The sequence below is a fragment of the Odontomachus brunneus genome, unplaced genomic scaffold (genome assembly GCF_010583005.1).
Source record: "Odontomachus brunneus isolate Ranch 3 - 2012 unplaced genomic scaffold, Obru_v1 Obru_scaffold_029, whole genome shotgun sequence".
NCBI lineage: Eukaryota > Metazoa > Arthropoda > Insecta > Hymenoptera > Formicidae > Odontomachus > Odontomachus brunneus.
Genome location: NW_022639479.1, coordinates 977,751 through 1,005,155, shown reverse-complemented (window position 1 = coordinate 1,005,155; position 27,405 = coordinate 977,751). Strand labels below are relative to the sequence as shown.

Below are 27,405 nucleotides of genomic sequence, written 5' to 3'. Positions count from 1 at the left end.
TTTCTGTTCCCCCAACCGAGTCTCTCATTCGCTTCTCGGATAACAGAAAATTCAATTGCACTAATAGAGTTGCTTTCTTTGTGCATTTTGCAACGCCAGTTTCTATACTGAGGAAAAGTGTTTGTAAGCATAATCGCGTAGAGAAATAATTATTATAACTTATGATCAAGAAAATCTTTTTTTTTATAAAATAATACCTTTACACGCACGTTACTACTACTATTTTCACGTTAGAACAACTAACAATTATGGCTGGAGCCAAGAATAATTATAATTCCAGCTAGATCAATCGTTTCTTTTCCTCTCAGTGTAAGATCATAAACGAACTTGTACGTTTCCGTCTGAAATAAGCGATGATGTTATTAGAAATAGAGTATTGAGTGGAAAATTAATATATCGTTCGTTAATAAGAGAAGTTTGTCGAGACTCATTCTTGTCAGAAACATGATTGATTGTTTCAGAACTCGCCAAAAGAAACCATACGATCGGTTTATCGCACGGGGAGCGAAGATATGACGGCGCGCTTTTACTGCTCGACCGCTTCGTTTTCGGATTCAAAATATATTTTCGTCCGTTCTCGCGCGTCTCTCACGGCGTAACATCGTACGAAAGATGTTTATGAAACATTCCGGGACATCCCCCGATCCTCTATACTCGTGGCAATTTCGCAGCTTCGTCTTCGTTCATAGGTACTCCTCTCACGTCCCGGATCCAATCGCTTTTTACTCTCGTAGTACGGCGAAACAACGCAAAGTCATATTGTGTTAGAAGTGCTGACTCGGCAAGGTCCTAAGAAAACCTTCGGTTCTTCACTTTACTACATGCAGAATTTCGAAGACCGTGCGGGCGTCTTTTAGAAGAGAGAGAGAGAGAGAGAGAGAGAGAGAGAGAGAGAGAGAGAGAGAGAGAGAGAGGGAGAGGGGAGAGAGAAAGAGAGAGAGAGAGGTGAGGGGGAAGAGAGGGAGAACGGTCAGTTCTGTACGCGCAGCCCACCTCTTTACATGTGCGCGAATGTTCCTCACAATGAACGAAGCAACATTCACGAAATAAATCGACAAAAACGTTTCAAAGATGGTCAATATAAATATATTGATGAACTTTTCAAAGGCATGTAAATCTGTAAAGAATTGAGTATCCGAACTACTACAGGTGTGTAATACATAAAGACTTATACTGATAATCGTTACTTGAAACTTGCTTTAGATGGAATACTCAGATTTGAGTTTAGAGTTTGGGAAAATTTACACCTTGGCGGAGAAGCAGAAAACAGAAAAGCAGAAACCAATCAAAACTCGCACTGATGGAAAATGCAGAAACTGTCGACTACCACTTGGTCACCAGCGCGAGTTCTGATTGGCTTCTGTCTTTCTGTTTTTTTTTGCTCCTCTGCTACAGAGTGTGAGTTTTTCAGCTGAGAAGATGCGAATATTTCAGCTGAGTTGCGACTACAAATGTAAAATCGCATATGTGTTATATATATTATATAATTTAAATAAAGAAACTCAAGTCTAACTTTCTAAATTAGTAATCTATTTCTAAGTATTTTACGTGGGACAAAGTTCCAGTAACGTTTATTAATACAGCTCGAAGTTACCTCTGGATATTTTTGTTCTTTTCAACAAATCGAGCTATGACGAAATTATTCTCCTTCGATGACTCGCGACTCCACCCGTCGTTATAGACCTTCTCTTAAATATTTTTGACTTACGAGAAATACGTCAACGGATTAAAAACAGCCTGCTCCAAGTACCTATTATTAGACGTATATCTCTTATGGACGCGGGCAAGACCTATAATTTTTCGACCGCGCATTTCGGGTCATCGAAGTTGCGCATCGTGAGAACATGTTCTGAGCGTTGATCCAAGCCGCATTTAGACATTACCACGCAATCACGAATACGAGAACACGGATGTGATCGAGTAACGTGGTCGATCGTTTTTATATAGCCGTGTCCAATCTACAAATGTCAGATGTCGCGTCGCTATATGACAATCTAATTGTGCGGGATGTGGGTGTACAGAGTGTAGGATTACGGATAACAAACACGGCAGAAAAGTGTTTTATACAGTCTCTCTTTCTTTCTCTCTTTTCCTCTTCCTTTCTCTCTCTCTCTCTCTCTCTCTCTCTCTCTCTCTCTCTCTCTCTCCCTCGCACATTTCAGCGGCCGATAACTTAATAATTGGGTCATTACACGAACGCTTTATTGATCGTTGCAATTCAACTTAATCCCCGGGACGGCGACCTTCGGAGTGCATTCTCCTACGGAGGATAAATTGTCAAGCTGTCTTAGCAGCAGGATCGTTATAATATCGTTGAAGTCTCTCGCTTATAGATTAATACCTCGTGCACGCGAGATTACGCAAAATTAACGCGCCACTTGGACGTGTAATCTGCGACATTGGCGCACGGGCGACATGAATCACTTATTAGCAACCTAGGTCGGTGTTTACGAATGTTCCGGTTCCCCTTATTATTCGCGTTCTGTAAAGTAATTTGAAATAATACGGAATACTGGCGCGACCCGAGAGCTCAGTGGCTCGAGTTTAATTGAAGCGAAACATAAAAGAAAATAACTTAGTAAACATACTTACTGCTTACTGAGAATTAAAATAAGTTCCAGGACAATTATTGAACACCTCTACTATAGTTGTGAATATATACAACTGTATATAATAGTAAAATATAATAAACTCTATATACAGGGTGTCTCAGATCTCCATGATGATCCTTTATGAGAACGTAGAATGGATTCAGGTGAGCAAGAAAGTCCTTTGCCGTTTTGCGATATTTGCAATAATAGTCGAAATATTAATTAAAAAAGATGGTGAATGATCACGCGCGATATGGTAGATGACGCCGTCTACCGTTGTATACTTATACATTAAGTCAAACTGAACAAAAAAGTCCTCTACCATTTTGCAAATGACCACATAGATTTTTAAATATTAAAGAAAATTGTTACATATATGATATATCATAATGTACAAATTTTCTTTAATTAATATCTAAAAATCTATGTGGTCATTTACAAAATGATAAAGGACTTTTTTGTTCAGTTTGACTTAATGTATATGTATATAACGGCAGACGACGCCACTGCAGTTCATTTACCATATTGCGCGTGATCATTTACCAATCTTTTTTAATTAATATCTCGACTATTATTGCGAATATCGTAAAACAGCACAGAACTTTCTTGCTCACCTCAATCCGTTCTATGTTCTCACAAAGGGTCATTATGGAGATCTGAGATACCCTGTATAGTAGTAAACATATTTACCAGATTATGTATATCGGCAACTGTAATAAGAATTAATTTCCTAATTACTTGAAAAGTGAATAACAATGAGAACTATTGTTAAGGGATACACAAAATTTCAAGTTAAATTCTATACAGTAGAATTTTATCGATATTAAAATCCGTTCGCGATTCGCGTATCGTGCACTGGGTAGTAAAATTCAAATATCCCCTAAATCATAAAGAATTCACATTGAACATACTCTGAAATATTTCACAGCGCGAATCGAATACTCGATTAAAATTTGTGTTGGAGCAACATCAATACTGAATTTTCTTCTTTTTTTTTTCAAGCAGTTATTCTGCTGTTATTATTGATATCTATGTTTCGTGACAGATATGATCTATGCGATGCGAAAAATATCAAACAATTTTCCGAAAAATCATAAACATTGTGACGAAGGTCGATTGTGTAGCGGCAGGAATGCTAACAACAAACACCGTCCGAGGAAAAATAATTCATATGGATCTGTCCGCACTTTCGGATAATTCGATATTTGCCCGGAACGCACGCGTTGATGTTGCGAGTAAAATTTACTCGCTATATTAATCGTCCGGCGGCGATCCATTCGGATATTTGTGTAACAAACGTTCGTGGTCGCGCGAAATATTGAACTGCTCACCCCTAAGCAAATGCATGATGTGTAACGCTGGTCGATGCTGGTAATCGCGATGGCGAGCCGTACAAGGTAACAGTGTGCACACAGAAAAATATTACATCCGAGTAAATGTTACTTGTTTGAAAGTACTTTATAAGTTTATATATCTAAGCTCATAAATCTAACTTGCTAAGTTTATCTATTCTAAGCTCACTTTAAGTACCAAATTTGTGCAAAATACACTCTGAATCTTAGTGAATTTAGCATTTCAATCAAGTATATTAAAACAAAAGTTCGGTTTACTTATTTGCATGAAGTCAAACCAAGTTTCTCTTTGGTAAAGTTTCAAGATATTCTTGTAAAGAGAATACCTTTTTCTTTTGAGTATATGATAATGAGCTTTTCTTAAATTTATAACGAATACATTTGAAGACTATCATCAAGAGAGGGAAAATATTCTTACTTAGCCATTATTCTTAAAGTAACAGAAGCGTATTGAGCAATTGCGTTTCTCAGTATTAGAATGATATTTTTTCCGTGCGTGCTGACCGTGCCGTTTACTGTGTGTAAATATGCTTGAAAAAAAAAACAGTGAAAGATACTTGAGAGACGCGGAATGTTCCCAGTATGTCTATTCTATGTAACCTTCTAACAATAATAACGCAGTCGTTGCGCGTCATTGCGCAGGTGCAACATATCACGTAATAACTGCGCGACGACATTTGACGATGGCGATATTGTCGCTTAAAGGTTACAGAACAAGCATGCAGATAAACCTCAAATAAACCTCAAGGATTATTTTCTACAAAACATAACTCAAAAGTAGTGTAATAATTTGAAAATTGAGATGCCAAGACTAAATTTATAACTGTTTATTTGTAATGGAATTAAAATTGAGAATTTTTTGTCCTGCGTTACGCTGAGAGAGAAAAGAAATGATCGATCCAATTAAAATTATAGTTATTTTTTACTCCAAGCATATTTTCTTAGTTAAAAAGATAGTAGTGACATCTATATAAGATTATCATCACTAACATGACAGAATTTAATAAAAAAAAAAAATGGTTTTCTCGACCATAATTTATTGTAATTATTTCTCTATGTCACTACAGATTATAGATGTCAAACACTTTCTTCTCAGTGTACTTTCTTACTTTCTACACTTTCTACAACACGTCACATTCATCGTTAAATTCTCGTCGACGTGTAGTAATCTGTCGTGAATTCGTTCTTTGATCGACGCCAATTATTCGGTCGGATATCGCGCGATTTGGTATTTTAATCGCGGGTCAAATTGTATTTACGGCGCCGCCCATTGCCGACGACGTAATTGCAGACTAAAATTACTTCACTTATTAGTAGTTCTCGATCGAACGACTCCCGCTCGGGCATCTCCGATGCGCGAAATAATGGACGCGCCCGAGAGCGCTGTCTAAGTTTAATCTAATGAAGTGTTTCGCAAGTACTCGTTAATTAATTCATGCCCAGTATCCGTCTACCCCGGGTAAGTACCGCAGTTGATAAACTTCTAACTTCTGTTTCAGATGACCTCTATAATTCCGGAGACACGCCGAGCGCGCCTGCCATCGAGGGTGAGTTACTTTCAACCAATTTCCGAAGTTTTCGCGAAGCGACGGCTTTAATTGAGTGTGTTTAGCATTCATCCGCTATCGTGTTTAAGGGATTAAAGGGAAATTATGCGAGCACGCTTGCGCTCATCGCAAGCGAACTACGCTGCGACTCTCTTCCTTTGACACTGTATCGCGCCCTTTAAACAGTGTTCCGCTCTCAGCATTAACGCGTGTTCGCTGTTAGCGCGCGCAAGTAATAGTGAATGCTGGTGGTAAATCGGAACTTTCGTCGATAGACAAATACGCCGTGTCATCGCTATCGATTGCTCGAAAGAATTCGGCGGAACAAAGCGAACGCTGTATCGAGCCACCTTAATTTGCTCTAGAAACTGCATCACCTATTTTTCCTATAAATACCATCGGTTCTCTAATTCTTCGATACCGAGACATCCTTGACCGAGCGAAATAACACACCGCCGCTTCTGCGCCCGATGGCAGTACAACCGTCGTGTCCATTAGTATAGTTTGCCTCGCATCGATCGTACTTTATTAATATCGTTTTATCCATTTTTCATAAATGCTAATGACCCGCCGTTGTGTTCAGCCCCGTTGCGGACAGATGCAATTACGTGCGACGAAGGCATTTTGCGAAACGTGCCGGTAAAGTATAATCTGACTTTGACTGACAATTATTTAACATTTACATTACCGCCGTCCGTTTTGCGCATTATGCAAACTGTCGAAAAATTGCTTCTCTATGGTCGGCATCGCCGTCGATCATTTTCGTGTGCCTTCATGATTCTCGCGTTTACTTCCGCGGGATAATCGTCGCGTGGGGGCCTCCTCTCGCAAATTTTTTATGTTCTGTTTTACGTCTTAATGAGAGAAATAAAAAGAGAGAGAATGAAAGAGAAAGAGAGAGAGAGAGAGAGAGACGAAAGTGGTTTTATTTTAATTTACAATGATCCGCAACAATATTAACCTCGTTACTGTTTTAATAGATGAAACAAAAAAAGGAATTTTAACAATTAAATCACGAATAGATTGCGTGTTGTTCGTGTGAACGTGTTTGCCGTGCTTCAACTGATCACTCAACTTCTAAATGGACAATGAAAGAACGGCACCGACGCGCGCCGATAATATATAATTTTCGTGTATATTGAAAAAAATAATTTGAAAATTTAATTGTGGGATATAAAGTTTATTCATAGTTTATTTATAAAATAAATTTTATATCCCGTAAAAAAAATTTCAAATATTTTCTCCTCACTGAATGCACTGTGAAAAAAATATTTGAAAATTTATTTGTGTAAGATAAAAAATTTTTTACGGAAATAAATTTTATATCAGAAAAATAAACTTTATTTCATTGTGAAATAAAGTCTAAATCCCACAAATAAATTTTCAAATATTCTTCCTTAGTGTTTATATCGAAATTACACAATATCGGAAAAATTTAAATGAATTAAAATATGTTACTAAATGGTATTCTAATCGTGTTAAAAATCAATGAGACAAGCCTGATTTGGATGTGCAACGCAAAGTATCAGTAGTATGTTTTTAATAGCTATAAAGTGCAATTTAGAAAGAAAGTAACATGATAACAATAAGAACTACATTGATTTAAATGTGCTTGCGAAATATAGTCACATGCGAAACATCAACATTTGTCAATTACCGCTATCGATTATTGCCGTCTTACGATATCGTACATTGAAATTATACAGTATCGGCAAAATTTAAATTACGTTGGGCCAAATTACGTAACTAAATGACATTTAAATCGTGAACGGAAGATTCGCGGCGAGATACGTGACCTATATTTGCCTTCGCAAATTAGGAAACAATGTCAGGCCGATATCGTGGAGATGATATCGCGGTTAAACAGAAATTCTTCTCGCCACTCTGCGCGATATCGGCGCCATTCGCATCGCTACTAATTATCTCTTATCGGCCTCGCTCATCTACTACGTTCTTCGACCTCACGTTAGGTGCAAGCGCGAGGAAGCGAATAACCACCGCTTCCGCCAACGTAACAGACAAGATAGTCACATAAGCGACTCGCTGCGCAATTGAATTACCTCGCAGAGATCGGAGAAAGGGTTCGCGAGGGTCAAGCAGTCAACGGTCGAGATCTACGGGATGGGAGTGGCTAATTTAATTTGGTAGGCGAGAGAGCGTCTTCCCTTCTTCTCCCTTCGCTTCTCTCGCTCGCAACCGCGTAGCAAGAACGAAAGAACGGCGAAGATAAGAACTTTCTTTTTTAGGCGACTAACGTTAGCCTCTTTCGCGACGCGGCGCGTAACAAACGGCGGGAGGAAAGGGCGAAGTTCAGGCGATGCGTTGGACGGCCATAACAAAGAGGGGATCCGCGTATATATCGCGGCACATTTGCGGCCAAGTTTTTCACAGGGAATTTCCGGCGCGGCGAAGCGTGTTAAAAAATTACTCTTTTGCGTGTGTAGCGTGAAATTGAAGTGGTGAGGTCGTTTTCTGTTTTTTTTTTTACTTCGGGAGAGGTCACGTTGCGCCGCATCGCGTTACACTTGCGTCGTTTTCGCGAGGGCATCGCGACTTGTCGTTGAAATTACACACATGGAGCTTTATCGACCGTTCGAATTTCGGAATAAAGGAGAGACATTTCAACAACGATCGTATTAAGTCGAATTAAAACTGTTGGACATCGAGACATTCAATCATTTTTTAGAAACAAAAAAAAAGTATTTGAGTATATATCGAAGTCGGAATTTTAGTTCGACAACTTTACAAATCCCAGTAAATTTGAAAAACTAATAAACAATTTCGAGATATAACATTCTATAAGTTATTGTTTTATCTTGATACAAATGGTTACTTACTGTTTTTTTCTTTTTATTGAATTTTAACGAAAAACTTATTTCAGAATTGTTTGACATCAATTATCTCAATATCCTACATTTAATCTTTATTTTCAGTTTCTATCAGCAATGTGCTGCTTATTTGTATTAATATATTAATACACACATACACATATAAGAAATATTTATTCCAGGTTGCTATGTATTTGCTTAAATCTAAATTTCCTTACTTAAATATAATGAACAATTGTTTCATAAAAAAATTATGATTTTATAAAAATGTGTATTTTTAGTTCAAAAAGATTTTCCTCAGTGTAAGATATGTATATTAGTATCAGATAAATATACAGGTTGACAAACACTCGCAGGTTTATATATGTGAAGTTTTTTCATTATTTTTCATATAATAACAGACTATGCACACTGATCTACATTTCGATTTTATTATCTCCTTATTTTCATTCGTCAGATATCTCTCGGAATCTAATTTTCATAAAAAATCCCTTCTATAATGGAGACTTGTACAGGAGATTTACGATTCTAAAATATATTCGACGAATAAGAATAGAGAAATAACAAAATTGAAATTTAGGTCAGTGTATACGGTCTATTATTATATGAAAAATAGCGAAAGTTTTATGTGATATAAAAGCGATTGTTAGTTCTATTTAAATAAGGAAATTGAGATTCAAGTGAATATATGGTCTCAGTAATCATGGATTAAATATTTGTTATTTCATAGATATTGTTTTTAACTTACCTGGGCGATTATACGATGAATCGGTACCGTTGCCTCCCCTTTTGTGCTGATTTTCCGGTCCACTATTCTGCTGCTCCACAAGCTCATCGTGGCACTGATACTCCAATAGAAACGCGATGGTTCGATTGCAGAAACACGTGCTAATTAACGCGAATATTGACGAGAGCCCGATTAAATGTTTCCGGCGGAATGTATGACTAGAGCGTGCTAATACACGTGCTCCGCGTCGCGTTATGCTCGTCGCTTATCGCCACGAAATGTAAACTCGAGCGCAAAGCGTTAACCCCCACTCCGCCGCTCGCCGCGTAATGACAATAAACATGCTGCGCGGCATACCTTCGCGCGCCGCGAGTCTTATCACGCGAGAGAAAGTGTCCACTACGCGCTCCGCTAACTCTCCCGAATATTTATTCCGCGTCGCGCGCCGTAAACTTTTTCGCGAATGTTCCTTTGCGTCCCGAGCCGGCAAATGCCACGCGCATCGCGTTGTACGTATGTCGGTACATTAGTTGTCATCCTCGTCGGATGATTAAAACATTTCGCCGGTTTTTGATATATTCCATCGAGAATGTATCACGCGTTAAAACATCGGCATCGCGTCATTTAACTCGTGTGTCTTGGATCGTGTCTTCGCGAGTGTCAGTGCCACGAGTGAGTGTCCAGAATGCCACGACGGAGTAACCGGAAGCCAGGATGCTGGATCAGGAAGTCGGACGGAGGACACCGAGACGCGAGCATATTTCCAAGTATGTTAAAACGTTTATTACAGAAAAGGTTAGGTTAGAAAAGTTAGGTTAGAGGAAGTGTTTAATTTTAATGAATAAGAATAAGAGATACCCGAGGCTCGAAATTTAGACGATTTAGACGAATTTAAAGATATTCGCAATCTATTATTATTTAATAAACAATCATAGCTTTGTGAATCCGTAATTATTTCTCAATTTCTATTTGCATTGATTTTATATAATCAGAAATATTGATCTAACAGTGTATGAATACGAATCTGTATTTAATTATATTTTCTTCCTCTCTTATTAAAGATTGCAAATAATTTACACTTATAAATATTGGTCTTAGAATCTAAATAATATTATATCTTACAAGTGTTTATTTGTGTATACATCTGATGATGCTTCTTGAACTACAAATTCAATCTAGCATATACCGAATAAGTTACATAATTAATGCATTACTGATACGGTGATTAGATTCTCTATGATAATCTTGAATTCGAGATACTTCATAAATGTATGAAGCGGGGGAAGGGGGATAAAAAGATCCGAAAATTATTTGACAATCACTTAAAATGATGACAAATCTGTGTCTTGAATAGCACTCGAAAAAATTTGGGACAAAGGGTGAAAAATTGGTCACCTTATTATCGACTGAAGCAAAGAATAAAGATAATTTAAGAATTTCAAGAAAATGAAAAATAACTGTGTAGTTGAAAAGTACTGAGATAATCGAATGTTAAATAATCCCGAAACGAGTCTCTCTGAGACTCAACATGAAGAAAACGGCAATAAATAAATATTTATGGTATCAAGGATAATAACTTGTACAATATCTAGGATAATAACTTGTACAATGTTATTATATCTCGACATTCTCCATTGATCCTTCAAGTTGGGCGGAATAGTTGCAGGGTCGATATAGGACTGAAATTTCAACTCGGGTTATCTTCTCAACCTTACAATTAACACTTTCACCTTTCGGGAAAGAGACCAAGCTTATCACTATCGCGCCAATTCGGTTCTCCCATTTGGCAGTTATAATTCACTGTCACTTGCACGAACCGTATGCTGCACTCGTCGCTGCGGGCAGCAGCGACAACCGGTATTATTTCAAAGACGAAAGGGCAATTACATTATTCCGCGTAGTTGGAAGCCAAGGGCAATTTAATTTGTCAGGTCGCTCTTTTCGCAAGACAAGTGATAAAAACTCCTCTCCTCTACGGAGTCGCGTCGCGTCGCGGTCGTCGTTGGACGGCTGTTCCCAACGAGTTTCCACGGAGAGCTTTCGTGGGCTGGTTGCGAAAGAGTAACAAAGAGTAATCGCGCGTTATATAGCGCGGTAAAGCTCTCTCGTCGGTGCAATCGTACGTCGGTGCGGATGCTTTCGAGTCGAAACCGATGAAAATACACCGCTTCGATTACGTGCGTCGTTAAATTTAGCGAAACGACCCGCGAGTACAATTCCTCCGGGTGACTTCGCTTTCGATCAGTGTCACTGTCAAGGGCGTTAACACGTGAAAATAATGAGAATAATGTCAATGGCAATAAAGTTGCGGTCACGATAGTGGTAAACTAGTGGAGATAGTGGTAAATATAAAAGCGAGCAGAGACAAGAGGAAATTTTTAAAGAATTTCGTCAAGATAAGTTCTATTATTCCGCATTGTCAAAATGTGTATATGACTTGAATGTTGAATTATCTAAATGTTTAAACATTAACGTTTCTAATATTTCTAAAATAAGAAAAAAATGTGAAATAAGAAAAAAAATAAGAATGAAAAATGTACATGTTTTTTCAAACATCAGCTATTTCATGAAAGCAATTGTTTATTCTGTTTATTCTGTTTAAACAAAAATATAAATTTGAGTCAACATATTATTAATACCTATCGAATAGATATTTGTATACTTTTGCATGCTTTTCCTGTATTTTAGCGTATTTTTTATGCGAAGTTGATGCGATTTACGATTATACGATTATACGATTTACGATACTTCGTGATTTGCTTGCGAGGTGTATTATTGAAGTAGTATGTAGACGAATATAAAACTAGAACACGATACTCTAGATCGCTCTAATACGATAAAAGTCCGTCGTAACGAGCGGGGAGAGATCTAAACACTCCACTGAATACTGAAACCGCTTCGCGCGCGCGCGTGCACTTCATCTTATTGAAAGTATTTCCGTCAAATGGAGTTTCGCCCTGCTTCGTAATACCCGGGATATCACTTTCCTCTTGCTTGCTTCCGGACAATGTGCTCCCCACAATGGGGAACACTACCGCGTTTTGTGCTTTTCTCCCCGTCAACTTGCGCATCCACGCCATTGCCGGAGATGGTCCTCTCCACTCGCGTCTCCAAAACGTCGATTTGTTAATCCCTTTAACGGCAGCTCCTCACTTATCAGACCGAATACTTTAATTTCTTCGTGACTTTTGCGTGACCATGAACTGTTCGAGAAGTTTTGGAACTTTAATTTTTCTATCTTTGCAAAGAGGATGAATTTTTTTCTACACAAAAGAAGCAACTCCGTTACAGCAACTAAATTTTCTATTATCCGGGAACCGGATGAAAAACTCGGTCGTAGAAACAAAAAGACTCCTGTAGGAGGTTCCTACTCAGCCGATTGCTCTCAGTTACGTCAACCGTGTTTTAATGCCCCTGAATGTTCAGGCGAATATTTTCGGTCGCAGTAACGCAGATATTATTTTTCGTTGGCGAGTTTTTCCCATTTGATCCCCATTCAGTTTCCTCAAGTTAACACAAATTGAAATATTTTTCTTTCGTGTATATACCGATATCGAAATCGTGTAACTTTAAACTCGAATTTTAGCTTAATCCGAGTGTCGGACTGATTTTAATTTCTGTTAGAAGTGAAAGAGATATGAGCGAATTTTAGTGCAGAATTCACTTAATGTCTATTAAAATGAAATCTGCCCATGGAATCGTGGATTAAACGACTACGGCGTCTCGTTCCTCGTGCATTTTACGCAGTACCGTCGTCAAAGGACGTCAAGGGCCGAAGGGATTGGCGCACGAAAGGGGAAGGTGACGAAAGAGTGGCAAACAATCGGGCTCATGAGCGCGTGTATCTTTCATCTTCTCGCGTTACAAAAGTCCATGAGGTGACGCTCTGGCGAGCCTCTCGAGTGTATCTCGAGTGTTTTCGAGCGATGACAGTGTAGTTCGATAGTTTTCTCTCGACTCTCTATCGCACCGGCGCCTATCAAAAGCGTTACTTTGTAACGTAGGAACTTGCCGCGCACCTTCTCTCCATCGAGCAACGCTGAACGGGTCGTGGTATTAAATAAACTCACTCGCTATCTCTCTCTCCCCCCTCTCTCGCACTATCTATCTACCTCTCTCTACCTCTCTCTACCTCTCTCTCTGTCTCTCACGTCCGGGAAGGGATTTTCCGGTAAACACTAAAATGCGTTACATGCAACATTGGCGAATTTTAATATCGTTTGTGCACGCGCACGGACATAATATAACATATTTTATTAAAGCGTACTGGGTACACTGTTACGCGGCTTCCATCGCAACGGCAATTACGCGAACACGCTTTTTCGAAGTCATCCTGCCCGCTATAAAGCCGTAATGAAGTTAACCGTGCGGTACAGTCACGTATTAGTCGGCCGTTTAACCATGCGATTCATTAGCAAGCCGCGTCGATTAGGCGATTAAAAATTGAAGGACAATAATCGGCCGCTAATTGAACGATCACAGCGAACATTTACAAGCGATTGTAATGGGAACAGTCGCTCAGGGACGGTAATAATTGCAGAATTATTTCCGCGCGCGCGTAAGCCCGTCGCCGCTCTATTTTCGCGCTCGGCAAAGACAGGATAATTCGGGTCGAATGTAATAAGGGTTGCGACGTAGGGTCGTGTAACGTTCATGATGCTCTCGCTGTGTCTCCGAGATTTATGTTTTCCATCGCGGCGGGGACGGAAGACCAGGTCTAGATAGCCCCAGGTAGTATGTTGCTCATCTACTTTTTTAGTATTTCTCTTGAGAAGAACAGCAGATACAAAATCGCAAAATATTTTTGGAGCACAAATATTTTTTCTCCGGAGTTTCATTTAAATTAGGATATTATAGTATAGAAACAAAAAAAAGTGATTTGATAGTGGCAAAATAGACTTTTGAGCTTCTCAAAATTTTGAGTTAATATTCTCTATTTATACAGATAACTTCTCGGTTTGGTCGAGATTCGAACTGTTTTTGACTAATTTAGCATAGATTTGAAATATTTCGGTTGGAATCTCGGCTAAAGAAAATTAGAATGGTTCGTGTCTCTCAGCTATGCCCATTTTGTTAAAATTATTTAACTATATCTTGTATTCAATTTTATTTCTTATGCATTTTTGTTGTACTTGTTGATGATGGGAATGAGAACATTAAAAAGCTACAAAAAGCTGCCCGTGAAACTCAAAGTGACCCAAAATGAAAAAATATGATCTAAATATTTTTTATACTTCTACATTTGTACCAAATTAGAAAGAAATTGGAGTGTAACTTTTGGGTAAATTAATTTGTTAGCCTGCGCTGGACAATTGACGGTATCAGGCTAAGTTAGCCATATTGTTGCACGTTTATATTTTGGTTATTACAAAACAAGTTATATAGTTAATAGGACCTTGACGGACTTTAACACATAGAGAAGAGGGTTGCCTCTAACATGTTTGTATCGTCGCAATAGTTAGTTATCTATGAAGTTGTAACTTCAAAATTCTGATATATGAGACATTTAGGCCCGTATTAATAATTGTTATTTAAAATTTGTTTCAGGTGAGATATTCAGATTTTTATTCAGAGTGAGATTCAAGTTTTTCAGTTGGATCACGATAAACGTGACATTTATATCTGCAGTTGCGATTCAATAGAAAATTTCTCATTTAACTCTGAGAAATTTGAGAATTGAAATCTGAGTATCTCACTTGAGATGAATTTCAAGTAATGACTATTAATAAATACGGATCCCGGTCTTCCCTAATTCTCAGGAATAAGGTGGGAGTGGATGAAGAGGAGAGGCAGCGGGTGGAAAATGGCATTCACGCGTACGGATTCCGAGCGTATTTGCCTCGATAAAAAACAGATAGGTTATTTCGTGTTCGCGGCAACAACCCTGTTTATTCGCGTCAGCCAATGGATGCGCGCGAAAGAGAAGGCAGACGTGGCAATGAAGAAGCGAGAGAGAGAGAGAGAGAGAGAGAGAAAGAGAGAGGCAACACGAGAACGCCGATATATCCCTCCGATGTAGGGAAATAGAAATTGAACGAAGTAACAAGACGCCGTGGGGGAAGGGGCGCCATCGTTCTCCGAAGTGGAAAACTGCGCGATCGCTTTCAGGTTTCTCTTGGGCGGAGAAGAAGCGAACGGCGCTGCCAGTCTCGAGTCGCCAGGTGTGGTTGCTTATAATAAAAACGATATCTCGCCGCGATTCCTGGCGGCGGCGAGATTAAGCCGGCTCGTTGACGCGCGTCAGACAAAATCTGTCGGGGATAAAGGGGTAGGGGGGTGGGAAGAGCGGCGAAATTCGCCATTCGAGATGAAGTATCGCGGCGCTTCAACGTTTGACGGCCGGGGAATGGTTGCCGGGGCGTCGGCAATGAATACGAGAATCGATGCGAATTGATACGAAAATAAAGACCGTCGGCGCGGCGGGGATTTATTGCTCCCGCTGAAATTTCATTTGTCGACGCGCGGGAATGATAAAAGAAGCAAAAAAAGACTAGCGGAAAAAGTAAGTTCGGCAAGCTGTCGCGATGCAGAAACAAATATTGTTCCTGAATTCGGGATGCATTCGCAAACACGGGAATACGTACGGCGCGTATTTTTCGTACGCGACGATCTGATACGTCGATTGGCTGCATTTTTTAACGGATCGCATTTTTCACGTCTCTGCAATTTTACACGGGGCCGCGGCGCTTCGTGGCATTCGAACGAGCGAGCCGCAATCCGGCTGGTTGAATTTTCTTTTCCTTTCTGCTTTCTTTTTTCTTTCTTTCTTTTTCTATCACGAGCTTGTTACGCGCGTCTAAGTGGATCGTGAAACTCCAGCCGGCGTTCTAAAGAGTAATCCAAGGAGTGCGGTCGGGTGAAGATTAAACGTGGATTAATTTATTGTCCCCCTCCTGATAGAAACTATTTCCTTACGAGAATTGATTTCATTAGAAGCTTGTTCTCGTTCTAAGTGGATTGTTAAACTTTACGGCGTTACAGGCGTCGCGCGGGATGTCGCCAGGCGTGTATTAATTTACCGCCTAGAGTCGGGGACTGCTTTCGCGAAAGAATTAATTTCGTGCTTGTTAAAATTTTCTCCTGGGTTTGAGCGATCCACAAAGGACGAACTCTCGGGTTGTGATACAGTCGAGTCCAGCGCTTGAGTACTCGCCCTCGTTTCTCGCGACAGACAGAAAGTGGGGAAACTCACGACGAGCGGCCCAGTCTCTCTCGCGATCACAATGTCTCATTTACTCAAATAATATGCCAAGAATCGCTACGCCGATTATCCGCGCCTCCGTACCACTCCAAGTAAGAATTGCAATCTGGGGATAAGAAAAGGGATTTAATTAAAGGACGCAAAAGGAGTTGTATCACGTTTATGAATGCGGCTGATAAGTACAACTAACCGCCACCCGTTTCTTCCTTTCATCGCGAGACTATTCCATACCTGAAATTTCGTCTGGCACTCGCTGAAAAAAGAAAAAAACAATTCGAAAGAAGTGCGCTTATAGCATTACGGTTGGCCGCGTCGTTACGCGACGTCTCGTGGGAAATTTGCTTTTCCCGATGGGCTCTCGATTGTTCGAGGAGAAAAGACATCGCGAGACGAGTGTGTGCGGAAATGTCTGACAAATTCGTTTGTTAAAAAGCCGTCGGGGGTCGGTGTACCCGCGAACGCCTCGGTCGTCAATTAGCGCCGAGCCGCGAAGCTCCGCGCCACGCAAGAAACGGCGAAGTGGATTCCGCGTCTTGGATCCCGCGGCGCGCGTTTTCGTGACGTTAATCCTCGCCGGGACAACGGCTGCGGCCGCGTAGAACGGAGAGCTCGTGAAGCGGAGAATACCAAATGTTGCCTCAGACGTGAGGAAGAACGACGAGTCGTGTCGCGAATCGTGCCGCGAATCGCGCCGCGACCCGAGAAGCGGACGTGTAATTACACCGCGTAAACCGTGATTAAATAATTCCTAGGGCTGGCTTAAGATCTTAACGCGGTTTTAACATCTGTAATTTTCGCCCTGGAAGTGCAGAACCGACGCATACATACCGGTTTGTCTCGATGTCGAGAACACGTCCGTGCTATATCATTGATTATTAAACGGTGTATTGAGAGGAAAATACTTGAAAAATTGTGGAATATAGTTTATTTTTTTGGGAATAAATTTCATATCTCACCAATAGATTTTCAAGTATTTTTTCCCCAAGTATTTTCTGCCAACGTGTGCTCAGTTCTTCTCTTTTATATCGCACTACAAACACAAAAAAATACATATTTCATTGAGAAGTAAATGTTACCTGTTTCAAATATTTCAAAGGTTTATACATCCACAAATCTGTTGCAATTTCATAATGAGAAAAATCTTTGAAAATTTATTTGTGGGATATAAGGTTTGTTCACAGAAACAAACTTTATCCCACACAAACAAGCTTTATATCCTATAAATGAATTTTCATATTGTTTCTCTCTTTCTTTCTTTCTCTCTCTCTCTCTCTCTCTCTCTCTCTCTCTCTCTCTCAGTGTATATTGAAATTATACAATATCAGCGTGCCGCTCTTTCATTGCCCATTAACATAACGTTATTAAACGCGTTAATTTGGCCACTTTGACCAATTATTGCCAAGTGCTTATATATATATCCAAAATATTAAGTGAAGTTTCATAAAATCTCCATCGAATTTCGACGTGTTGAAATGTTTCCGATGGATTTGCGCTGTTAATCTTCTGCGAGCAAACTCGAGTTCTCTTAATACTTAACGTTCATCGTTCGTTTTCCTCCTCGTTTCTCTCTCCTTCTCTCTCTCTTCCTCTCTCTCTCTCTCTCTTTCTCTCTCCCTTACTCTTTCTCTCTTTCTCTAAGCGGGTTGGTTCTTCCTCCCGACACAGTGGTGTGCGAGTAATAGCAAGGAGCGACGGGGCCATCTCTCGTAACTTCAGAGCAAACGTAAAATTATACGCGTGGTGTCCGCCCGCTTCTGCTGGTTTGGATGGCCGGCTGCCCGACCCGAGTTCTCGCAGCTTCCATCAAGCATGGGTGGCGAGCATTGCGCCACTACGCCAACTGTTGTAATAATTCCTAGTTATGGCCATCTTATTTCTCTCTCTTTCTCTCTGTGTCTCTCTCTCTCTGTCGCCGACGTGCTTCCCGCGCGCACGGCGTGCCACTTCGGCGAAAATAGTCGCAAAAAAAGGAACACGGCAAATGGTCGCTCTTCCGTCGCCGAGATTTGATCGTATCGTCCCGCCTCTCTCGCGGCCGTAAAAATATCTCGCCGAACGTAGCTTAAGCGGGAGACATCGCCACGTCTATAAGCACTCGCCGTCACTTTTTCATTATTAGTCTTCCAAACGCGACCTCCTGTTTGTTTCACGTCCATTTCCGTAAGAAATTCCGTGAAAAATGAGAGAAGAGTTGGCGTTCCGTATGGCGCACGTTTAATCAAATCACCGTTCGGCCATCGCCGCTTTTGTAGAGGATGCGAGATTTATTAAAGTGTCACTCGATATCGAGCAATTGTCATATGTTTTTTCTGATCTATCTTCGGCATCTGGGAACAACTTCATGACTTTTGTATGGTCAAAGGAGATCGAAAGAGATGAAGTCTCGGGGCGTATTTAGAGAAAATCGATGCTCGCGATGTCAGACGACGAATACAAAATTGATGGCCTACTTCCCCGGCACGATCGAGATCCCGTGTGTTCAGAGTTAGATTCCGCAGCTCATTTCTGATGTAAATAGATTAGTGGGAGGAGTCCGCCGTGTGCATCGTTTAATACCGATAATTCGCTTAACTAATTCATTTAGTAATAGCCGTTGCTCGCTGTCGGCGGTAAACGCATTGGATTAGCACGAATATTTGTCCCCAGCTTTTAACGGAATTACACGGTTGAACGCATAGCAAACACGCTTGGCCAATGTAGCGTTATAAATATCTAAATTTCGGTTATTTCGTCTAAAAATGTATAAACCCGGGCTCTGTTTGCGTTGCGGCGCGCCAAACACGCTCGATTAAGATAGAACGGCGATAGCTGCAGTCGTGGCTGGAACGTGAATTCGCAGTATTAAAATAAAAGTGGGTCTTAGGACGCGAGCGGGGACGCCCAAGGATTTTGAGGAAAGCGCGGAAGGACGGGATCCGCCGAGTAATCCCGGTAGTAACGCCCGGACGCGTAAAAAAGATCCGAGGTTCCTGCGGATCTGCGGCACGTTTCTCTAATTACGACACTTGGGCGAAACGACCTCCGATATCCAATCGTTTTATGTCATTAACGGCCGTAGGAGAATCGGGTTGCGGAGGAGAAACCAAATTCGACGGGAATGCGGAATTCGATCTTGGGAGCGTTTCCTCGCATTCGCGATCAGCCGTAAATTTGCAGGCCGCAGGACGACGCGCGGCAAGCCCGAACTGTTACTTTTCAAATTAGTCGCCGACATAACGAATTGCACGATCGCGCTGGTAATGAAACCGGAATCGGAAACGTTGGCGCGATCTCAAGGCGATTTTAAGGACCTCGAGCGATTTTAAGGATCTCCACCGCGCGCGGCACAATTGCTGGGAGGTATAATAACGTGATAATATGACAATAATAGTCTCGGAGTTTTGTAACGTAATACGATTACGTCACGACAATGCAGCCCGACTTTCGAGGATAAATACGTTCGCGTCGAAAATAACTGAATTTAACTGCAACACAAGTTCCGGCGGGAATTTTCATTCGCGGCCAAATTGCATCCCCGAGCGTGGTAGATTTCAGAGATTGCGTCGCAACGGTTTCGAGTTTTTCTTGTCTGAGAGATCGGAGCGGGAAGAGGTTGTCCCTTGTTCGAGCTCAAGCATTCCGTAATCCATTTTCCACCTTCGTTACACCTCGCCAGAAAGGTCAGCCATGAGCCGCGATCGTGACTTAAATCTCGCATTAGAGCGCAATCGTTTGGCGGCATTAACGACCGGAAGGGAATGAGCCCGTGAAGCGAACGAAATCAGAGCCCGGGGATAGGATAGAATTCGATCACAAGTCACGAAACGCGGGCCCCTCCAGGAGAGATCTGCAGTTCGTCCTTGAATCGGCCAGGGATAAAAGAGCAATCAATCTGACCCCCTCTCCCCCCTGCAGCCCCGGTGTGTGTGTGTGTGTATGTTCCTTCTCTCCTCCAAGCACACCTCTTTCCCGTCCCTCTCGTTCGGCTTGCACACGTTGCCGGCGGTTCTCGCGCGATCTTGGAAATCTCAGTGGAACTTGAAAAGGCGGCCGTCGCTCCTCGAGTTGCCCGACACGTCGCGCGCACAAATTCCTATTGTATATCGACAATGGCCCTGGCGAGCCGTGCGTCGCGGACATAAATAACGAAGGCGCCGGTCCGATAACCCGCAGACTGCGCCCTTCTTCCATATTCGGAAATTCAATTTTGATAACGCTCACCAGAAGGTAAGACTCGTGGGGCGGCCGATTTATATCTTCCCTTTAGTCGCCCTCTATCACCGCGACTCTCTTTTCCCCCTTTCTCACCTTCCCGGCCTGAACCTTCGCGCGCGCTTACCCCGCACATTCTTCCTCACCGCTGTCACATTTCTCTCCCGTATAATCGTCGATGATTTGCGGCCCGCGTGAGTCCGATATGCCGCCCGCCGGAAACTATTGCTCCATTCATCGCAATATTCCCGTTTTAACAAAATTGGACAAGGCAATGATAGAAGTCAGCGAAAGGAGAACGTCCGCTCTTTCTCTCTCCCTCTCTCGCGTGCAATTACCTCCTCGTGAAAATACAATTTGTCCCTTCGTGCACGTAAGAGAATAATTATCGTCGTAATTATCGGGACTGAGGCTCTTCAAAATAAATGAAACGCCTGTATATGTGTGTATTCCAACACGGTGCGAGATATTGCCAGCGGGCGTCATTAATACCTCCCCGTCGTGAGATAGCATCGGATTCCCAATCCTGCCGAGATCCTCTCGGCGTAGAAGCCTTTACGCATTTCCGTTACTTCCTCTTCGTTCTTTTCGCCCTTTCTCGCGAGTAATCTTCTTCGACTTCTCTCGTTTACACCCCGCGGGAAAGCCGGCAATTTGCCGAGAGCTCGGGATCTCGGTAGCCGAGGCTCGTTTTATTAACCCCAAAGACTGCACAGAGCGAGATTTACCGCGATTCGGGCCCACCACCGCCCCCGCCGACGCTCCGCCGGCGATCGGACAAGCCGGCATCGATAAAATTTGTTTCCCGCCATTAATCCGGCTGAAGAGTTACGCCGATTCCTTCGGCATCGATAGATCCGCACGGATTTACGGACGGTAACGATTACGCGCGCGGTAATTGAAAAATATTTTCCTGCCGCGCGTTTTCCGCTGGGTTCAAGGGCGGCCGCGCCACAATTCTCGCGTGCGCGCGAGAAATAGGACGTTTTTATCGATTTCACCTCGGGGAAGAGTATAGACAGATAGAGAGAAACAGAGAGAGAAAGAGAGAGAGAGAGAGAGAGAGAGAGAGAGAGAGGAGTGAGCGGGAGAAAAAAAGAGAGAAAGATACGAGAGGGCAAATCGGGAAATTGCCGCCGGGTTACATTTGAATAACGATACCTAGGCGCTTCTCAAGCTTTCGGCGAACGCTATCGGATTGCCCGGAAAATAATGGCAGATCGTTATTTCTCCGGGAGCCTATAATAAGAGCTGAACTTATGAAAAATGCTGGCAGGGAAAACGTAAGCGCCGCGCAGGGACGATACCTATGTGTGTCTGTGTGTCTGCATGAAAAGTAGAACAAATATAAAATAGACATTCGTTTTTCGGAACAAATGATAAAAGTATCACAACGTCGCGGGATCGTTGTGCATTCAGGTTTTTTGTAAAACAGCATATTTTGTGCCGTAGACGTTTTGTAAAAAGGTCTCGCCGCAAAACGGCTGAATTTGCAAAAAGTATGCCGCGATGCGCATACGGATTCAGCGGGTTAAAATTGGCCGTTATTTTCCAGGGTAATCCGCAATTATGACGAGCTCTCTCTCTCTCTCTCTCTCTCTCTCTCTCTCTCTCTCTCTCTCTCTCTGGCTCTTTATAAGCCTATCATCTACAAAAGTGCAAAGGCAGCTCGCTGAAAGAATAAATGATATTAGCGTGACAAACGCTTGCGCGCGATGAAGTTTCGAAACCGTGGAGACGCGGTACATAATTCCGACGTTCGTTTAGCTGGGCTTCATGAATGTTGCATCGAACGATTACGCGCCGAATCAACGTACGTAGTGACTGTATACCGTCCGAATTTAATTCCCCGGGAGTTTAACCAACTGAATCGGGCGCGCGCCCGGCATGACAAACGGCCAGCTACAAATCACGTATATACTCATTACCGCGACGTAACGTCCGACACTTTCAATACAATGCCTCTCCTGACTCCGAAATTTTAGCACTACTTTCGACTTAAAGTTTCTAACATCTGCAGTTATATTCTGCAAGATCAGTGTGTGTTCAATGCGCATAGAAACTGAAGTCCTACTTAGCTACTACCTTTAAATGGCAGAAAATGCACAAAATGCCACTTGCAAGTTCTAAAAAAAAGGTTCTAATCTTTCGACAAAGTTAGTAGGTTAAATAGAATCAAGAGAGATTGGACGTACACTATTAGAAAAGTTATTAAAAATAATAGCATTTTTGTAAGTAAGTTTAAGAATTTGATATTAAAATTAATAGTGAAAATTTTCATAACATTAGGATTATTAGTTATAAATTAGTTATAATATTTCATATTTCTTATGAAATCTAATATTTTCTATCTTATATTCCATGTTTTCTTAATTAAATTATGAAACATATCATAACACGTTATGATATGTTAGAATAATTTTTCTAATATATCATAAATACAAGACTGTTTCGGTCACGTAGTCTGAAAGATTCAACTTGCAAAAAATGCAAAACATTGCCTTTATCGAGATTTCAATTATCCAGAAGTGTCTTCATCGGTTCTCATTTATGCTATCGCAGAAGTTGTGCATTGCTATATCGTAATTTTGATCGCTGATTATGATTTTTCATAACTATGCGTTATTAAATATAATATTGATTTTACTATTACTTGTTATAACATAGTTACATAAAAAAATTTCATATCCCAGTTATTAAATTTAATACAAAGTTTTCTAACAGTGTAGGTTTCAGAGAATGTCAAAGTAAGCGTTAAATGAAATATTGGGGTTGGAAGTAGGATGAAAATTTCAACTCGAGCTGAAGGATCAGTGTAATGTTTAACACGCATGGAAATTGAAGTTCTATTTAGCGCTTCCAAATGGCAGAAAATGTACAAAATGCTGCCTGTAAGTTCTAAAAAGAATCTCAGTAAAATTGGTAGTGCACGGAGAGAAAAGTGTGATTATATTGACATAAAGTTTGGTTGTAATGAACGAATCAACGCGTTTTGGTTGAAGAAAACGGAATTTCTGGTTCTTAGAAAAAAATTTAAATTTTAAGAGCCTGAAATTTCGTGTCCTTCAATCAATACGTGCTGGTTCGTTTATCAAAAAAAAAATTTACGTTAATACAAATTTTCTCGTCGTGTAGCAGATAAAATCCAAAGAAATTGATATATACTTCAGAATATCAAAATAGGTGTTACATGGAATATTGAGGTCGAAATAAGGGACAAAATTCCGACTCAGGCTGAAGGATCAGTATATGTTTAATATACATGGAAATGGAAGTTCTACTTAGCATCTATAAATGACAGAAAACGCACAAAATGTCACTTTTACGTTTTACAAAAAACCTCTCAAAAAAACTAATGCGCGGAAAAAAAGTGTCGTATTAACGTGAAATTTGGTTATAATGAACGAACCGAAGAATATTCAGAATATTAAAGGTTACATGGAATATTGAGGTCAAAAGTGGGGTCAAAATTCCGACTCGTCGTCATCGTCGTCGCGGTGCTTAATTACAAACGTGAGTGCGAGATGTGCTCGCGTCGGTTGTCCGAATGCACAATGAGTCGCGATACCGGTTGACAAACGTGATCCACGTGATTAATATTCCTCGGGGCGCTGTTTTTATCGCACGCACTCGAGTACGACGAACGTTTTATTTAACGCGAGCACTCGCGAGCACTCGCGAGCTTTGTCGGCGGACGATTGCGCCACGTCACACACATTACCGTTACGCAAGCCGCGAATTTTCAGCCCCAAATGTTCGGGCCGTCACTCGTAAATCGCGGGAAACGAGAGGCAGGATCGCGAGCGCGACATCGCCGATAAATGTAAGGCGGGGACGGGTTAATATTTGGGTCGGCTGATAAAGCCGCGGTGCGCGGCTAAACGCGCGACCACGGATACGGACTTGGTTCGCCATTCGCGAATTGCGGACCGGTGAAATATGAGGAGCGCGGCTCTCAGATATTTATTTACCCTCTTAGCTGAGAGGCGGATATTAAGTAGAAACGCGCGCGGTCTCGCGCTGCTCGTTTACAGGCGGCGGAGATGAAGTTCGTTAGGTACTAGTGCCGCCGGTAATATTTACAACCGGCGTGTACAATAAAAGCGGCGATTACGGCGCGGCCGTAATTCGTACCTAAAAGTAGCGCGCGCTTGCCATTAATATTCCATACATGTTGCTCGTTTGTCATTTAACGAGGCTAACGCGTAGCGGCGCCGCGTATGCGACTAAAAAGTCCGATCTTGACGATGGATAGCGAAGATCGTAAAAAACGAGGACGCCGACGCAGCAGCCGCCACCGCCGCCGTAGTCGTTGCGCGACGATCTGTTGATGCGCATCTCGGCGTTACGCGTCTTTTACGTAAACTCTCGGCTAATGCATCGTACCCGCGCTCTCGTTGGCTAGAATGTGCCACAGGAAGTATCGCCTCTTTCCCTTCTCCCCTGCGTCATCTATTCGCATCTGTCTCATCTATTCATTTATTCGCATCCGTGCGCGCGGATATATCTGTACTACGCCTCTCTGTTTAGCAGCACCAGGTCCTGCGTATGCCGATAGTAAATTCTGCAATGTTGATTTGGGTCCAGCATGTGCTTGTCCCGTCGTTCGCGCGTGGCATGTGTTAAAAAAAAACGTGTCTTCCATTTAGCGCTGTCAGAATTTATCAAAGCAATCAGTAGAGAGGAAGCAAGAGAGCGAGAGAGAGAGAGAGAAAGAGAGAGAGAAACAGGGACAGAGACTGGGAGAGAAATAAAGACAGAGAGAGAGAAAGAGAGTTGCACGTTGCGAGAGATAGAATGTTCCATTTTATTCGGATTTCTAGTTGAATTTTGATTTGATTTGATTCCGTGAAGGAAGATATATTATCAACTTGGGACAATCGTCGTAGTATCGTTTGTTTTGTTTCCTTCTCTTTTTCAAAAACACCGGAAGAATTCCGACGAATAAACCCTGTCTCCTTCGTTCCCCGTCTCTCGGAGTCTCTCTGCTTCGCCTTTCCGCCGTATTTGCCGTCACGATGGCCCTGCGCACACATCGTAAAATATGAAATATACAAGCAAGCCCGCAGGCTTTGCTGCAATTTTCATAGGCGCGTAAGGAGCGTAGGCTTTGCTGTGATACGGCGTGTCTTGTGTGGTCAATTGCGGATACGGATTAAAGGGGTTATTTCGATGACCGACTTTGGTCGCTTTTGGAAATTCTTAGACGCGTTGCGTGAACATACATTGACGACTCGAGGGACGAGTACAGGCCACGCTTTCGATTCTCTCAGTGTATCTAGAGTTTTCGCTGAATCTTTGTCAAAATAAACGTACACTTGTTTCTGCGGAATTTCTTTAATCAATTAAGCTTTTATCTGTCCTAAAGCACTCTGTGTAAAAAGCGTCGAGTGACCGACATTCAAATTTAATTTAAACGAGAAGATATTCTGAATTTATGAAATAATATGTCACTCTCCCGGGGAATTAAGGACACTCGGATTAAATTACTAACTGTACACAACGTAGAGACGTTCGACATCTGTTAATCAATTCAGACACATTTCATGTTAAGAGTTGCAAAATTGCATCGTACAGTTTTTGGTAGCTTTTTCTCACGAGAATACAAGTGAAACATATCGCGTCGAAGAGCGAAGAATCTATGTTGGAGTAACGTTTAATACCATTAAAAAAATAAAAAAAAAGAAAGAAAAACGTGAAGTTACGTTAATTAGACCGAGGAGCGACGATCATAATGTAATCTGCGGGTCAGTATACTTTTCGAGACTCTCTTTAATATCCGATTGATATACATCCTCCATTCACAGCGGCTCCCGGTGAAACGGCAAAAAGAAGTCCCGAACAACGTAATAACAGAGTCACGCCGGTAGGTGTCTTTTACTTCGTTGAATTTACATCGCCGGCTTTCCCGGACTCTCGAATATGAATAATAATTCACCGGCGCGAACCGCGTCGACTAGATCTCCCACCGACTTTTTCCCGAATTGTGTCGCGAGGGTAGAACCTCTCGGCTTTGCACGGGCTCGGCGAGAGAGTATGTTTGCCAGGATACTTAATCGTCCATCATGTAAATGGATCGCAGTTGTTGGACAATGTAACACAACTGAGAGAAATTACCTCGTGTCTTAGCATTCTCTCCTAGTTTCTCTGTCTCTTTCTCTCTCTCTCTCTCTCTCTCTCTCTCTCTCTCTTTCATTCACTCTTTGTGCTGTACCTCCATTTACATATAGCCCATTAACCGAAAACACATACACATATGTTTACGAGGTCAAGTAGGGTAATTGAAGTTGTCGGAATTCGCCCGCTATTAACTCGCCGAGAGCGAATTAATAGTTACTTCAGAGACCCACTGCTCTCGGTTAAACTAATAGCGAACTGCGAAGCCATTGAAAAATGGATATCTGTTGAAGGGAATTATATTTCACTCGTGGCGAATCGACTCGCAAATGATTACCTCTTGTCAAGAATTCCTTCAATTTACTGCAAACGTTCATAAATTAATGGTTTGTATTGTATATTGTAGCGTTCCAAGCTACCATGTTCTTAATTGTGCTCGAAAGGAATATTCGCTTTAAAATATAACGAGCCTTCTCTCTCTCTCTCTCTCTCTCTATCTTTCTCCATCTGTCTCTCGCCGTCTTGATCCTTTCCTACCACCGCCGCATCGCGAAAACGTACGTCTGTTCTCCGATTCCGCTCACCACTGCCGGTTTCCGCATACGTTTGCGCGAATTTTCATTTGAATAGCTAAACGCCGCTCGGTCATTTAGCCGTGAGTCCCCGCCGCGGCATAAACCGCCGTGATTTAAGCGCGATCAGGACGGACAGATATGTTACGCCAATTTAAACGGCACGAAAGCGCACTGGATCGCGAGGCGGCCTCGTCGCGGAAAATTAAATGTGAGTATGATTTTAGGCGGGCAATTTATATGTAAATGACATCGCTCCTCCACTCCCCCCCCCCCCCC

The 27,405-nt window shown here is 41.7% G+C and overlaps 1 protein-coding gene across 4 annotated transcripts in view; it reads left to right on the top strand.

Annotated features, from left to right (window-relative positions):
* The window catches only part of LOC116843080 (cysteine-rich motor neuron 1 protein-like), a 443,717-nt gene that overhangs the window by 65,889 nt on the left and 350,423 nt on the right, over positions 1 to 27,405 (top strand). For all 4 annotated transcript variants that reach the window (XM_032813118.1, XM_032813116.1, XM_032813115.1 and 1 more), the window contains one exon: positions 5,443 to 5,490. In XM_032813118.1, the coding sequence (XP_032669009.1) occupies positions 5,443 to 5,490 (48 nt within the window). The remainder of the gene's footprint in view (positions 1 to 5,442; positions 5,491 to 27,405) is intronic.